The sequence below is a fragment of the Populus trichocarpa genome, chromosome 12, assembly GCF_000002775.5.
Source record: "Populus trichocarpa isolate Nisqually-1 chromosome 12, P.trichocarpa_v4.1, whole genome shotgun sequence".
Taxonomy (NCBI): domain Eukaryota; kingdom Viridiplantae; phylum Streptophyta; class Magnoliopsida; order Malpighiales; family Salicaceae; genus Populus; species Populus trichocarpa.
The window spans coordinates 6,459,514-6,476,307 of record NC_037296.2 but is presented as its reverse complement, the minus strand read 5'-3'; the positions used below and the strand labels follow the sequence as shown (position 1 = coordinate 6,476,307).

Here is a 16,794-nt window from a genome sequence, read left to right as displayed (position 1 = left end):
AGAAGAAAATAGATAAGGCTCAAAGGCGTACTGTTTGGCAGGTGAGGGATTAAAAACACACTCAAAAGAAAAGAGAAAGGGCTAGAAAACGCATTATCTGGTAGGTGAAGGCTTTAAAATGCACTCAAAGGAAAAAAGATATGGCTCAAAGGTGCACTATCTAGTAGATGAGGGCTGTAAAACACATTTAGAATGAAAAAAATAGGGCTAGAAAGTGCATTATCTAAGAGGTGAGAGCTAAAAAACATACTCAAAAGAAAAAGATAGAGCTTAAAGATGCATTATTTGGTTGGTGAAGGCTAGAAAACACACTTAGAAAAGAAAAGGATAGGGCTAAAAAATGTGTTATCTAAGAGGTGAAGGTTAGAAAGCATACTCGGAGGAAAGAGATAGATTAGAAAGCATACTCGGAGGAAAGAGATAGATTAGAAAGCACACTATCTGGTAGGTGAGGGCTTCAAATCACCCTCAAAATAAAAATAAAAATAGGGTAGAAAACGCATTACCTGAAAGATGAGGACTATAAAGTGCATTCAAAAGGAAAAATGATAGGGCTATAAAGTGCACTATCTAAAAGGTAAGGGCTAGAAATCATATTCAAAAGGAAATAATGCCAAAAACACTATCTAAAAGAGTTAAAAATGGATATTTCCTAATGACAAGGTTGAATTTGAGATTCTTGATGACAAAGTTGAATTTCTTGGTGTTTTCTAATTGCAGGGTTGACACATGTTCTTCCTCATGGCAGGGACAAACTTCTTGAAGGTAGGGTTAAGTTTTTCTTTCCTAATCGTAGGGTTGGGATAGGGGATTCCTGATAATAGAGTTAAAATAAAAATTTCTTGATGACAATGTTAAGTTTGGAGATTCCTGACGACATGGTTAAAATTGAAGGTTCTTGGTAACAAGGTTAAAATTGAAGATTCCTGATGACAAGGTTAAATTTCTTGGTGTTTTCTGATTACAAGGCTAATACATGTCCTTTCTAATGGAAGGGTTGGACTTCCTGATGATAAAATTAAAATTAAGAATTCCTTATGATAGGGTTGAAAATAGAGATTTTCTAATGACATGGTTGAATTTAAGATTTCTGATAATAAAGTTAAAATTTTTAGTGTTTCTTGATTGCAAGGCGACACTTGTCCTTTCTAATAATAGAGTTGAACTATATTGATGATTTTTCCTAGAAAATTTATGCAAAAACAAAATGCAATGATTTGGGATTAAATGATATCCATGCATTTTTATCTAGTTAGAAATATAGTTTTTTTTATTTTCTGTCATGTTTGATGGACGAAGTTTGTAATTTCTAAAATGAGTTTTTGGTTTTTTATTTTATTTTTAGGACTCTTGAGCCCATTCAGGTTTTTACCCTAATGGTTAATTTGTTTAATTGTCTTTTTGTCACGTAATTTGCAACAAATAAATCTCTACTTAATTGACCATTTTTATTTGATAAATATTTTAGTCATGATGTTGCTTTTTAGTAGAATTATACTTTCAATTTTAATATTGCTATTAAAAATAAATTTTAAAAATAAAAAAATATTAATTTATTACATTCCAAATAAAAAGCTGCAACCAAGTTTACCCTAATGCCTTTTCTTTTCGCCCCTGTCTAATTATTTATTAACACACACTTTGCTCTAAGCTTCTCTTTCTGTTCTGCATGAAAACTGAAACAACAACAAACTAAAAAAGAAAAGAAATCACACTCTATTCTAAATCTACTGATAATCCAAACAAAAAAAAAACTTCCTTTTATTTCTTTATATTCTGATTCTCATTCTCTACTGTGTGAGACATAAAACCTCACATTTGTATTTTATTTTTCCTTGGAGAATTTTTTTTCCAAAAGAAAGAAAAAATGAGATGGGAAAGGGTGCAGCAGCAGTTACAACAAGGGGTTGCAATAGAAGAGTTAAATGGACCAAGGAAGAGGTGGGGACACACTTGTAATTCGATTAAAGGAGGAAGATTTCTCTATGTTTTTGGTGGCTATGGAAAGGATAACTGCCAGACCAACCAAGTCCATGTCTTTGACACTGGTGGGTTATCACTTCTTCTACTTTTTTTCTCTTGTTTTTATTTTTCTCTTTATATCTTGTCCTCGCTATCTTTTAGTCTTTTGCAATTCTGGGGTTTCCTTTGGTGCTTGTACGAAATCTGGATTTTTTGTTTATTGGGGATTTTGCGGATTTTCTTTTTTGTTTCTTGGCATTAATTTTGTCTGTATTAAGTTTGGTGATGAGAGGAAATGTGATTACTGGTGTTATTTTGCTTTCCCCCCCTTTTTTCTGTAACTTGTTGAATTGTGTTTATTGGTGTTGCAAATTGCATGGGAGTTGTTGTTAGCATTAATTTTTGTGGCATTTATGGTTTGCTATTAAAATAGTGTTTGAAGTGTATGTTTAGGTTTCCTGTGGGTACGGGTACTAATTTTTATTTCTTTCTTCTCTTTTTTAACTCTGCGTGCAAAATGATATGTCTGTGCGGTTAATTTCCTATTTTGGAGTCAATGAACTATACGAGCCTATGCAAGTATTTGTCCCACCTAATAGGATTTGATTATATCTGTACTCTATCATGCTTGTTGCTTTTGCTACTTGCGAGCATTTATTTTTCTCGCTGAGGTGTTCTTGGTTTCTTTTAGAACAAATTTTTCCATGTTTTCTTCACTTGATATTCGTTGATGATTGCCTTTTGAGTTGTTGAATTTTCATCTGCAATTTCTTTTCCCCCTAATTTTATTTTATGCTCTCATATCGGGTTGCTGACTTGTAGTTAACCAGACTTGGAGCCAGCCAATGTTAAATGGCACACTGCCAGTTCCGAGAGATAGCCACTCTTGTACAACTGTTGGTGAAAATCTCTATGTGTTTGGGGGTACTGATGGGATGAACCCTCTCAAGGATCTGCGTATCTTAGATACTTGTGAGTGATCTTGTCCTTGATTTTGATTCTATTTGATTTTCCTTCTATGTCACGCCCTACTATTTTACGTGGCCATTGATTACATATCTTAAGTGTCACAGAGCAATAATTTTTATGATGAAATAGATCTGATCATGAAAGAGTAACTAAGGAATGATATTTAACAAAATTGTTTCTGTTACCTATGGTGCTGGCAACTCTGATGAAGATTTACACTTCCTTCATTGGTCATCATATTGTAGCATCACATACTTGGATATCTCCAAATGTAAGAGGTGATGGACCAGATGCACGGGAGGGTCATAGCGCTGCCCTTGTTGGCAAACGACTTTTCATATTTGGTGGCTGTGGAAAATCTTCAGATAATAGTCATGAAATCTATTACAATGATCTTTATATCTTGAATACAGGTAACTTTCTCCATATATGGCTAGTCAGCAAGTATTTGTTTTGATCATGCTTTAGTTTAGCTTACAATTTATGCATACATCAAGTTCCTATGCTATACAGGACTACCAAGGATTATTTTTTATTTTTTATTTTTTTGCGTCCATGTGGTGGGGGTTTTAGGGGTTGGGTTATGGGGGACTGAGTTGATTTTTCTAAAACTTATTGACTTTTCAGACTCTTTCGATGGGCTCTGAAAGTAGACAAGTCTTCATTTATTTTAGTAAATTATTATTCTCTTGCAATTTGTTGTGCACAGCCGTGTAGGGTTAAAGACATTGTGTCATTCATTTTCCTTCTACTTTTGTAGAGACATTTGTATGGAAACAAGCAATAACAACAGGCACTCCACCTTCTGCCCGCGATAGCCATACTTGCTCATCTTGGAGGGATAAAATCATTGTGATTGGTGGTGAAGATGGGCATGATTATTATTTGTCAGATGTCCACATCCTAGATACAGGTTCTGCTCATTATCATGCACATAAATATATATCCGCACACACTCACAGAACATGTGCATTTGTGTGTGTGCGTATGTGAAGGTAAATTTTATGTATTTGCTTTCAAACATGTGCACATGATTAATTTCAATTATAATTTGAAATTGTATTTTTGTGCAAGGATGTGTTACCTACTCTTTATTTTTCTTGTATTTTGCTAGAAACTCTTGTTTGGAAGGAGCTGAACACATCGGGCCAAAAGTTGCCACCTCGAGCTGGCCATTCTACTGTTTCTTTTGGCAAGAATTTATTTGTTTTTGGTGGATTTACAGATGCTCAAAATCTATATGATGACCTACATATGCTTAATGTTGGTATGTATCATGCTATTGTTGATAAAGTTTTAGTGACGTTGAAAAAATGCACTTCCCTCTCCCTGTAAATCCACCAAATTTTCAACATTTTACTTGCTTTTCCTGTGGATTTGAAAATACAAGCAGATTATATCTTCAAGTTCTTGATATGGTTATTGTTATTTATTGCTGTAAACATCTACATTTGTTATGGGGGCAGAAACTGGCATTTGGACCATGGTGATGACAACTGGAGATGGACCTTCTGCCAGATTTTCTGTGGCTGGGGACTGCTTGGATCCACTGAAGGGTGGTGTGCTTGTGTTCATTGGTGGCTGCAATAAGAGTCTTGAGGCACTGGAAGATATGTATTATTTACACACAGGTATGGTACATTCTCTTATATTTTTCTTGAACTAACGTTTCTTGCATGCTTTTGTGATGCAATTTTGTTATTCTATAAACCCTTGTATCAGTCTAGATCATTATTTTATTTTGGTAATCTCATCCATTATTTAAAATGTAGGTCTCACAAGAGTGCAAGATGAATGGCGTATGGAAAAGTTATCTCTGAAAAAACAATTGAAACTAAAGTGCCAAGAACAAAATCTTAATTCTTCTGTGCATGAAAAAGTTTTAGTCCGAATTGACACAAATGCTGACTTTCACCACACCTTTCTGAGTTATGCCCAACCAGGTAAAAAGTAGATTTTCTCTCTTTTTATATTATTTATCACAGTTTCCATTCATGAAATTAATCCGGTAGTTTTTCATATCTGAACCAGACAGAATTGGAGGTCTCATGCAATCACTAAAAAATGCCTTTGGAGTGCCTTGGTAGTGTTACTCGATTGACAATTATTTCACAGTTTTTATCAGTCTCAATGAGTTTTTGTATGAGTTATTTACATGGTCCAAAAAATAGAACTTAACGTGACTAGATGCATCTAGCTTTTTATTTGGATGCTCATCTAATAAATCTTTCAGTGGCCTTTTTTATTTTGGAAAATGGTGAATTCTCTATCGGAAATTTGTGGTCTTTTAGCATTATCTGTGTACTTGGAAAATCTTGGTGTTCCTTGTAATGCAATATCTTAATGTCCTATAAGTCCAGTGTCTGCTCTTTGTTGGGACAGAGTGTGCAATTTCTTTTATCTGCTATTTACTTCTTGCATAATGGTCTAAAGCATCATTGAGGATTTATTGACCATGAAAATAGATGATATGATTTCTTTTCTTTTCATTTGAAATATGGAGTGGGAGTGAGTTCAAAAGCACAATTGGGGATGTTGTGATTCTGTTTCTTATGTGAAAGTGGACGAGGATGAATTTAAAATTGTCCTCCTGAAGGAAATGCAATTTATGAAATGTGCTCTGACCAATTTGGAGACGGAGCAGGAGGAAGGACTCCTAATGATATTCTAGTTCTAATGGAAAATGCATCTTTATGCTATTTAAACAGAGGAAAAAAATGTGGAAAAACTTTTTTAGGTCTTGTCCCTCCTGGAATTTCTTTTTCTTTGTTAAGATGCAGCCAATGGGATTGAAATAAATTTTTGGTTCACTTCCTTTTGTCTCTCTTTTCCAGTCATCATAACAATTTTTTGTATCCATTACCCAATATTTAAGCATGTCCAGATACTCAGAGACTGCTGTTCTGTAATAAGATGGGGGACCTTTTTCTTATCATTATGTAGTAAGCATACATGGCTGGCTAAAATTTAAGCACTTTAGAGGGGGCTACAATGCTACAAGATTCATGGTATTGATAGTGAAGAGTTTGATGAAAGTGAAATCAGTTCTAATTCCTTTGTCCTTGGAGGCCAGGACAATTTCCAAGTGGCAGCAGTCACCTCGTGGCCAAAATGAGAGTGCAGTTTATTTGTTATGATTTGAAAACTAGTTGAGATATATCCACCCTCCACCTCGTATTTGAAGGTTTTGTGTTGTGCAGATAAAGAATGTTTACTGTTGCCTGGCTGGTTTTTCAAAAAATATGGTTGCTATCTTTCTTACCAAGAAGGTTAAGGGCATGTAATTGATGGGGTTGAACTGTGCTACAATTCAAAGGCATTTGAAGGCAGGATTATGTAATATGCATATGGCTGGCTAAAATTTAAGCACTTTAGAGGGGGCTACATTGCTACAAGATTCATGGTATTGATAGTGAAGAGTTTGATGAAAGTAAATTCAGTTCTAATTCCTTTTTCCATGGAGGCCAGGACAATTTCCAAGTGGCAGCACTCACCTCCTATGGCCAAAATGAGAGTGGAGTTTATTTGTCGTGATTTAAAAACTAGTTGAGATATATCCACCCTCCAGCTCGTTTTTGAAGGTTTTGTGTTGTGCAGATAAAGAATGTTTACTGTTGCCTGGCTGGTTTTTCAAAAAATTATGGTGGCTATCTTTCTTACCGAGAAGGTTAAGGGCATGTAATTTATGGGGTTGAACTGTGCTACAATTCTAAGGCATTTGAAGGCAGGATTTTTTTCATAATAAGCTAGTGGAATTTTCGGATGGCCACCAAGCATATATGATCCCTGAGTTTGAAATGTTGTTATGTTTTCTGGGATCAGATAGTCTATATGTCATCAAGAAAACAATCAAGAGTTAGTTGCATGATTTGAGTTGAAATCTCTTTTCTCAGATTGGAGTCTTTTGGCATCAACAAAAATGTTCAGACTGCAGTGACAGGACTTAAGTTGAAATCTTGGTTGAAATTTGTTTGGGATTTGTACACTAGATGTAGAACTGAAATGAATTTTAGTTCGCATGAAATGTTAGGGAAAAGGTGAGAAATTTATACAGTAATTGCCATGGTTACTAAACTTCTAAGAATAATCCGCCCAAGATTGCATTATTATATTCTGGAAAAAAGCCTGGGAATCTTTTCCAAATCTCAAAAAGTTCTAGATAGTGGTTTTTGGAATGACCACTCAACATCCCAACAGTGGCAAAAGGAATTTTACGCGTTGAAATTTAGATTCCAAGCTCCAACATTTCTATTTCTGCATATTTCCCTTTTTTGCACTTTGCTATTTAGTTTACTGATGATCTGTATACTGATGCTTTTTGAATCCTACTGTTTGTGATTTAACTTCTTTAAGCATGCAAGTTAAGTAGGTTTCGAACTATACCTGTTACCAATTCTTTTATATTAGCGTGGCAATTTATTGTTGTAATCATGATTTATCTGCTGGAAACTAAGAGAATCTAATTATGTATTACCATGATGGTAATATGGTAAGACTAGCAATTTGGGCAGTATTGTCCTGGTTTCATGTGAGTTGAATACCAAACAAAATTTGTGCTTTTATTTGCAGGCAGAGAAAATTTCCCGTTGAATCAAACACAGCGTGATCATGGGAAGAAGACATTTCAAGCCAAAGTTACTGAAAGCCTTCCTCATGGATATACCATTGAGACTATTGTAGATGGAAAGCTTCTACGTGGAATATTATTTTCCAACAAGCAAAGTTCTCCCCAGATAGTTAGCCACAATAACCGCAGGTGAGAACATGGTATTTTTTGCTAATGCTTAATTGGCAGTTGTTGCTATAACTGCATTTCCCGTGAAACTTGTGTTTATTTTTGCTACATGCCCATATCAGGAAAAGGGCAAGTGCTGAAAGTGGTGTTGTATTGAATGGTGACTACAACAGCAAATCAAAAACTTATAAAACCCTCATCCAGGATGCAGTAGAAAACATTCAGCCAGACAACGCTCATGGGATGGAATCCACAGCACAGGAACCCAAGACGGAAGCTGCTGCTGTCCCTGATTTAAAAAATCTGGCTTCCTCTAATGTTCATCTGTCTCATGAGGTTTAAATCTATTTGCCTTTTTCTTCATTCAATATCTCCTGCATGTTTTATTAAGTACTCTTAGCTTTGTTCTTTTTAGGCTAAATGCCTGCTTCAAATGCTAGTGTTGGAGAAACTGTGAATGGAGTTCATCTGAATGAACCAAGGCGATTTGCTATAAATTAAAAAAAGAAGTAATATTATATTATAATATATAAATATAAAATATATATCTTTCCAATTAGGATTAGATCAAAAGAAAATATAAAATACCATAACATAATCATATAAAGTTATATTTTTCACCCTTAAAAATAAGATAATTTAAAGTAGTAAGTAGCCAAATAGATTAAAAAGCAAAATTAAATATCAATTAAAAAATGGATAAATAGGTCAAAATATAAATTAGTTTTTATTTTTAAAAAAGAAAAATCCAACATATAAAGAAGAACTTCAAGCAGGCACTAGCCTTAATGCCTTGCACCCACTCAAAAGGTGCTCGCCTAGGCGGTGCTTCATTGACATCCAATGCCTGAGGCTAATAAAGGTGTTGGGGCTCACCTTGCCTCGCTGGGATCGCCTAGGCAAGCGCCTCTTGACTACACTGCTTTTAAATGATGGTTGCAGATTACTGATCATGAACTAACAGGTGTTACAAAACAATGTGGCTATTGTTCTTTAAAAAAATAGTAAAGTGTGAAAACATGAACTTGGAGTACAAAATTTATTTCAAAATCATATTATTAAATGTAGGCCATGATTGACCTTTTATTTTCTCAATATCAGCCAATAACGTTATCTACTGAAATCGTAACCGTTATTGTTGTGAACATGTTGACGGCACCACAAAACTGAACAACGGTCAGAATCCTCCGATCCCATTAAATAATGGCCATTATTGAAAACCATGCTCATATGCATTGCAGTAGCCAGCTGTTTTTGATAAGCATCATGGTATGTCTGTTCAATCACGCATCTCCTTGTGCTCTAGGAGCTTCTGAGAGCTTTTGCTCGTATACCAATTTTTATCATGACTTGTCAAGACTTACATCCTCATGGAATTAATTTAATTGTCTAGAGTATAACCTATTCTTCATGTTAATGGGTCTAATGTGAATTGACCTATCAATGATTTTTTCCTTCTGATTTCCTTCAGGTTCCTCCAAATGCAGAACCACCAGCGACTCCTACTCTGAATTTGAATGATGATATGACCTCTGATACAGGATTTCTAAAAGAGAAGTCTACTGCAGCAGAGGGCCTACCACTTTGTCACTAAACCAAGGTATGAATCTAGGAAGGATTTAGTATTTGGCCAATTACGGTTGGCAAAACTCAACCCATCCTTAGTTTGTCACATGATAATTCTAGACTGGGTTACAGTTAGAAAATCAGAAACCATTTGTTAGTGAGTTGGCTTTAGGGGGTTGGCACTGTCAGGTTATAATTATTTCTGACCTGTACTGCTGCTGATATATGATAAAAGATAAACCTCATTCAAATTTGTGGTATTTTATCGTGGGTGACTATTTATGCGACTTCTGGAACCAAAATGAATATCTTATTTTGCACTCAAATCTGATGGAGTGGGTTTGAATCTCACATTATATAAGCCATTACTAGCGCTTTTCTGACCATTGTCAATTTTTGCTTTAAGATAGCAAGCTATGGTTTGCGTAAATATGAGCTCGCTCTGATTCACTTAGCTAATTATAAAAAATTTATTTTGTGAAAAAAAAGGAAAAGAAAAGAAAAAAACTTGTGATTTAACTCACTATCTTCAGCTTGTCTGTTGTATTAGGGGTCTACAAAAATATTATGTTGCAAACCATATTGGTTCGAGTGTTGGATTAGGGTTTCACCGACCATCAAGATGAATGAGTTAGTTGATTCAGACCTTGTTGAAAAAAAGCATTGCCTCCATGTTCATCCCAATGTATTGCTACCTTATGTCTGCACACGTGTTATTTTTTGTTTTGAATTGCGTTTCAAATCACCCACTTGATGAAATGCCTATGCTATATTGATAGTGGCTTCCAAATTCAATACTGTATGATTCTGATGTGATCAATACCTCATATACATAAGAGAAAGGGCTATTAGAGATGTATTTGTAAATTCATTATTCAAATTAATTAATAATTAATAGAATAGTTAGTTTGTAAGTAGTGTCATGATATTTAAGACTATTTTCAGACAACATTGTACAGATAAATTGAAAATAGTCCTGGCTCTTGCATTGCGTCAAGAGATTTCTGTGCTGTCCAACCAATGTCAAATCTGTGACCATAGTTACCAGGCCCGTATTTTAAATAATGGCCGGTCAACAACTGCTGAGGTATAAATGGTCCGGGGAGATCGATTTGATTGATGAATAGTTGACCTTTTGGAATGACTTGATACAAACCACCTGCCTGTGTACATTATGGCTTGAAGGTGGTCATAGATGCATTTGATTGGTGATATCCAGAATCTGCACTCTTAACTGGTGTAATCTACCGCCCTTTTGTTCATACCTCTTCCTTCTTCTTTTTTCTTTTTTTTTTAATCCTGATTGACTTTACACCTTATGGACCCATTTGTGTTACATGCAGTTTTGTTTATTATCGGAGATATCTTGAATACTTGATCCATCTTCGTCCAATTATGGGAAAAGAGTTGCTTATCATCAAGTTGGTGACTAACGGGTGTCTTTTCATCTTTGGGGCAAAGGCTCGGTATTTGCAAAAACACATTTAGCTTATTTCATTTCTATGAGATGTTTGACTTCTCTTTTGATGGTGTTAACTGGGAGATTAAAACTCAAGAAAGAAGATAATGAAAAAAATAAAAAGGCAAAGAAAAAAAAATTGTGGGCAGACTAGAAAGTTGTGTTATAAGACTTGTCCTAGCTTGGTTGGTCAACGTTCAATGACCTGTTCATCTAGGGTAAGTGGAAGAACTCGAGCTTTAGAAATAGTGTAAAAAGGTGTGGAATGTAATAGTTAATGCATTTGCCAATTGTTATACAAATCTAAATCAAATACTATTTAGATCTACACTAGCTAGTTGGCTTGTGTTATGTTGCTGTTGAGAGCAAAAAATTATTTTAAGACAGAAAAATACAAAGACATTGTCAATGTATTTTCTAGGATGGAGAAAATTTTTAACCATAAATTGAAAATCTGATGGATGTTTAATAAAAAAAAATTGAGAATCACATACGTTAATAAATATTGTTTATGCTAACTAAAGTCTAAGTCAGGAAGTTGCAAGATAAATGTATATTAAAATGAGAAATAAATGTATATTAAAATATATGATCCTGTATAGTGATAAATTAAGTGCTAGTGATAGTATAGTGATAAATTAAGTGCTAGTGATAAATTAAGTGCTGAGAATCATCAAGCAAACACCATCATATGATCCATTAAATGTTTCAATTGAGCCTATTATAATGTTATGAGCTAAGAAGATTAAAAAGGCATTTAATGAATAAATTCAAGATATTTCAGCTTTATTTCTGGAATCAATTTGTCTTTCTACTTATATGCGAATTAGGTCTATTTTTCTATTGTGTAGTTTTATGTTAATGGATTTAACTTTCAATCTAACTATTGGATTATATTGAAATTTCGCTAAAAAATTCTAAAGGTCTTGTTTTTAATAAGGATAAACTCTCAGTAGCGTTCAATCATTGAAAATGCCTTACGATAAAGCTCAGAAGTTCCTGTATGGAATTTGCAATATTTTCGTAATTGATTTAGGATTTTTTTTTCTATTTTATTTATAACTTCTTTGTTATTTTTAAAGTCTTGTTTAAGAAATTTTATATAGGGTTATTTAGCTTGTATTTAAAGAATAAATTGATTATTCAAAAATAAAACTTGTACATGAGAGTTTATGTTTACTCTTAGTTCTTTAGATAACTTTCATAACTTATCAAAGACTAGTATTTTATGGAGTTCATCCTCATACATTCGGTTCTTGTTTTGTTATAATCAATGGATCAAGGTTTTCAATCTTATTCTTTCGGTTCTTGGTTTGTTATAATTAATGAGTCGGGGTTTTCATTCAATAACTTTTTTTTCATTTAGGTAATCATCCACTGATTTTTTTTTTGAATTGTGTTCAATCTTGATTATGGGTTCTAAATTTCTTACCATTAAGGTTTGTATTAATGAGTCCTTCAGATTTTTTAATTTAATAGTATGAAAATCATTTTTTTTTTATGAATAGAAATAAGTTAAATTTCATTGAAACAAAATAATGTGCTAATAGATTCCTCATTTTCTTATTATTTTTTCCACCAAAAATATAATTTTTTTTCTATGTTTTTATTTAATAAAAATCAAAAGTAATAAGAACAAAACCCTTAATTTAATTGCTTTACTCTCGGACATCCAACCAGCGTATGTTATTTCTACTTTTGCCAAGTTAGGAAACCTATTGTAGAGGGATTTCTAGGCTTGATTTGCAGGGTTCAATCCACAACCACCCCTCATAAATTGTCTTTGTTCATTAACCTGTTTGTAGATTCGTTTACATGCTAATGAAGTATAGTTTTTATCTATAATTTTCTTGACCATTCTCAAGATTTCCCACACCAATTAGTCTGGTAAACCATCCATTGAAACCAATGTTTTCTTCTTCTCACTGAATCGAACCAACCCAATTCTTTTGGCTTCTAGCATAGTCTTTGTGCTTTATATATATATATATATATATATATATATATATATATAGAGAGAGAGAGAGAGAGAGAGAGGGTGAGATTGTACATGGGTGTTTTCTCTTCTTCTTTTTTTCATTTGTTGTAGATCTAGGTTTGGATTAAGAGGGTGGTGGCTAGGGTTTTTTTTTTTTTTTTTTTTTTTAATATAAGAGCTATTTAGTCATTAAATGGAATGTAATGCTAATCTTATAAATAATCATATATATTTTTGCTGTTTCTTTTTGGCATGTCAACTTTAGGATGTAAAGTGTTATGAATATATAAACTTTATGATGTGAAGTGTAATTTATGGAAAAACATAGATAAATTAAAAAATAATTAAACTATAAGAGGTTTTTTGTAATTATTCCAAAAAATGGTGATTTTCTATAAGAACAAGAAAGGCATATTTTTAAGTAAAACCATTTTATCTTATTAGCGCGTTTCATTTTTTATTGGTATTTGTTTTTACCATAGGATTTGTTTTTCAAATATCTTATCATATACATAAAAGCAAGTTTTAATTTAAAAACTAATATTATGATAACTTTGATGCAAATATGTTAAACAAAATATAAGAACAATTTGTTGGATTTCCTGAAACAAGTATACATAATGGAAACAATAAATTTAATTTTTTTTTAGAGTCTCAAGGATCTTGTTAGACAGATATAGAGCTGTCTAGGGTTTATACAAAGATTATTTTAAGATTAGATGTTCTTTTTTGCTTTAAATAATTGCTTTAAAGCTGGGTTGTAAACCACAAGTCGTCCAAGTGTTCGTCCAAAAACGGTAATCCACACGAACAACCAATAATAAATCTCTTAAACCCTTTTAGGATATAAAGATTGTTATGCCTTTGAGTACTAGGTTCTTTTTATGTGTTTTTCAGTTGTTTTGTACTATTGTTTATTGTTTTGGAAATAAGAATGGTTTGGATCAGCCCGTGAACACCAAGGACCATAGTTTTTAAACCCGACCCGGTGGTTGACCCGGTACAATGATCGGGTCACGGGTCAGATGGGTTGACCCGGGTCAACAAAAAAAGGTCAAAAAAAAAAGAATAGACTGTTTAGATTAGTTCTGGAAAGCAAGCATTCCTCTTAAATTAGAGTCAAAACCACATAGCAACACAAACACTTTGATTAATAGACAGTTTAATATATTTTTTTTCACATAATTTAAAGCAAAAAATATTTAATAAATTGCAATCCCTAAGCAAACTATTCTTGTACATCTCTAAAACCATACATATCAATAGGTAATTGGATCCAACAATCCCTTCGCAAACTATTCTTGTACATCTCTAAAACCATACATATCAATAGGTAATTGGATCCAACAATCCCTTCACTTTTTCCTCCTTTTTTCCCCTTTTAATCCACTCTTATAATCAACAGAAACTGTCCATGTTCAATGTTTGCCAAAAAAAAAGTTGTGTCAAAGAAGGAATCTCAGTTATTGATCTTTCTATTTCCACTAAAAAAAAATGTTTGTCCAAAACTAATGAAGGAATCCCAGTTATTGATCTCTCTGTTTCCACTTCAAGTGACACAAAAAAAGTTGTGTCAAAGATTGAAGAAGCATGCAAGAATTAATTAAGACTAATTTGCCTAAAACTAGGGAGATGCAGATAGAGAACTAACCAGAAAAGCCAGAAACCACAAAAGCTAGAAAGCCATAATGGAGATCCATTGGTGATTTAATAACCAAAAGAGAGACGGCGACAAAACTTGGTATGGCTTGCCTTGAAATTTTTTTCTTGTGGCTTAAATTCCTCTGCTCTTCTTCGCAACTGATATGGCTTTGAAGATTGAAGAGATTAGGTTTTTTGTCTTCATCGTTTTAGTCTTTTACTGTCAAACTGTTTGATAATAAAAGGATAAAACGGTGACGTTTTATATATATATATATATATATAAACATTCGAGTCTCATCTGGGTTTACCCGGGTCGACCGGGTTTTGCCAGGCTAAATCCTTGGCCAGTTTTTTATCAACCCGGCTCGATTCCAGCCCCGGGTCAGCTGGGTCCCGGGTCGACCTGTCGGGTCGGGCCGGGTTTTAAAACACTGCTAAAGACTCATTACACGTTCCAAATGAGCTCATCATAAGGTCCAAAGCGAAGGCATTGAATAAGCTGTTTGTGCAAGTTTTGACCTAGGCTAAACTTGGAGATCCTTTGGAGCATCAAGAGGTCTTAGAACATTTAATCCATGTGCAAGAGGGGTCCAATCCACCCTTATTTGGGCCATGAATTTTTGACAACAAGACTTTCAATTTTGTATAAGTTCTGGCTAGGCTTATTATGTGATGTTTTTACATGCTTTATGGATTCCTAACTAGTTTTGGATTTCTTATTATGTGTGGGAACTTTAATTATTTCCTTTAAATATTAGGATTTATTAATTTTATTTTATTTCTTTGTCAGGTAAAGAGAAAACATAACAAAGCAAACAAAGGAATCTAAGCTGACTTAGAAAATATATGTGGTTGGAAAGTTTCCTTATTGTGCAAGGAGAATACTTTAGCAACTTAATTGTGTTTCCTAGTAATGGAAGGATACCAAGAAGTGGCAAAGAGAAGCATTAAAGACAATATCTTTTTCCTTCCAAAAGAAGGATAAATACAAGGTTGAGATCAGAATCCTATTCTAACTTAGAAACCAAAGGGACAACAACTTCTCTTTTAGTTTCTAGGATTATTAGGAAGCATTATAAGCTATAAATAAGTCTTGTATTAAACCTACAATGTTTTCTTCTTCTTCTCTTTTCATGACGGATAAAGACTTAGAACTTATGAGCTTTATTTTTATTTTGTTAGCTACAACCCAAAGCTTATGTGAGCTTAATTAATACTTTGTTTTCAGTTAGGATCTAAGGCTTGTTTGGATCAGGGTTTGGGCTTACTAGTAAATGTTTTGGGTCAGTTTTTATAAGTTGGTCAATTCAGCCCACAGGGTAGATCCATTAGGATTAATTTCTTAGAACTATTTAAACACATGTAAGTCTAAATTTCGGCACCTTTGATGAATAATATTTCTGAAATTTTTAGTTTAACATGTGAGAAAGATTCTTGCATTCTTTGATTCTTAAAAAAACTGAATTTGACTTTTCAAAGATTAATTGGCTTCGTGGCATCATTATACTTCATTCCAATAGTGTTGTTGCCTTGGGGAAGGTTCCATTGTGTCACAATCCTATTAGACCTCTTTTAACTTTCCAGGATCAGATCTCAATATTGATTGTGGGTTGCATGACCACGTGATTGCAAGGTTTACATTACTTGGTATCAGAGCAAGGCTTTGAGAACAAGTCATATCCTTTTGAAATTTCTGTTTTTTTATTGTTCGTTAAGTTTTTTCAATGTTTGCATCAATCTTCTTCTTCTTTATGTTTGCGGCATACTATTAAAAAAAATAACATTTTTTTTTATTATCTCTAAACATATTAGTCTCATAAAAGTCCAAAAAAAAAAAGAGAGAAAAAAGACATTATTCAATGCTTGTTGCAATTTGGAGCAAAAACACAACTCTTAGAGAACCCTAAGCAAACCACCTTAAAATTAATTGAAATTTCATAAAATTTGTACTGGGGATGAAATAACACTATCTATTACATCCGGGCTTATTTCAATATCATTTGCTTGAGGTTTCAATTCAAGATTTAATTCTGTCGTAAATTGATCATACATGGGTTTTGATAACTAGGCATAATAAAACGACCTATAAACTGAGATCTGTATTTTGTTGGGTATCAAGATACTACATACTTTGTAAGGGGTTGCTTGACCATGTAATCAAGATATCCACATCATTTGTTATCAGAGTTAGGCTTTAAAATCAAGTTATATCCCTTTATTTACCTTGTTTTTGTTTCGGTTCTTCCTAGAATTTGAGTTTTGTTTATGTTGTCAATTTCTTTGCGTCTAGCACTAGGGTTTGCATTAATTAGGGTTTCTTGATAATAAAAAAAAACCTACTATCTAGAAAAATTTTGTTGTGGCGTCAAAATTAAAAAAATATTCAAATCAGTTCATGTCAAAAGTGGTTCAATCGGTTCGGTTAAAATAAATTTGGGTAGTTTCAGGTTTTTCTACTTGTTTCTAGTTTTAGTCAGATTA

At 33.4% G+C, this 16,794-nt stretch overlaps 1 protein-coding gene across 4 annotated transcripts; it reads left to right on the top strand.

Moving 5' to 3' along the window:
• Positions 1-1,617: 1,617 nt before the first annotated feature.
• LOC7484713 (tip elongation aberrant protein 1) lies at positions 1,618-15,731 on the top strand. 4 transcript variants are annotated; one of them, XM_024582649.2, is made up of 12 exons: positions 1,618-2,048; positions 2,785-2,934; positions 3,177-3,344; positions 3,692-3,844; positions 4,046-4,198; positions 4,398-4,562; positions 4,704-4,874; positions 7,501-7,687; positions 7,789-8,002; positions 9,138-9,156; positions 9,204-9,266; positions 10,576-11,046. In XM_024582649.2, exons 1-12 carry the CDS (start codon positions 1,868-1,870, stop codon positions 10,608-10,610), a joined length of 1,659 nt encoding a protein of 552 aa, XP_024438417.1. In that variant the 5' UTR covers positions 1,618-1,867; the 3' UTR covers positions 10,611-11,046. The 4 variants fall into 4 exon arrangements, with proteins under 4 accessions (XP_024438417.1, XP_024438416.1, XP_024438415.1 ...); XM_024582648.2 differs by lacking the exon at positions 10,576-11,046 and adding an exon at positions 15,104-15,731 and having other exon boundaries at positions 1,621-2,048; positions 9,138-9,266; XM_024582647.2 differs by having other exon boundaries at positions 1,621-2,048; positions 9,138-9,266.
• Positions 15,732-16,794: the final 1,063 nt, after the last annotated feature.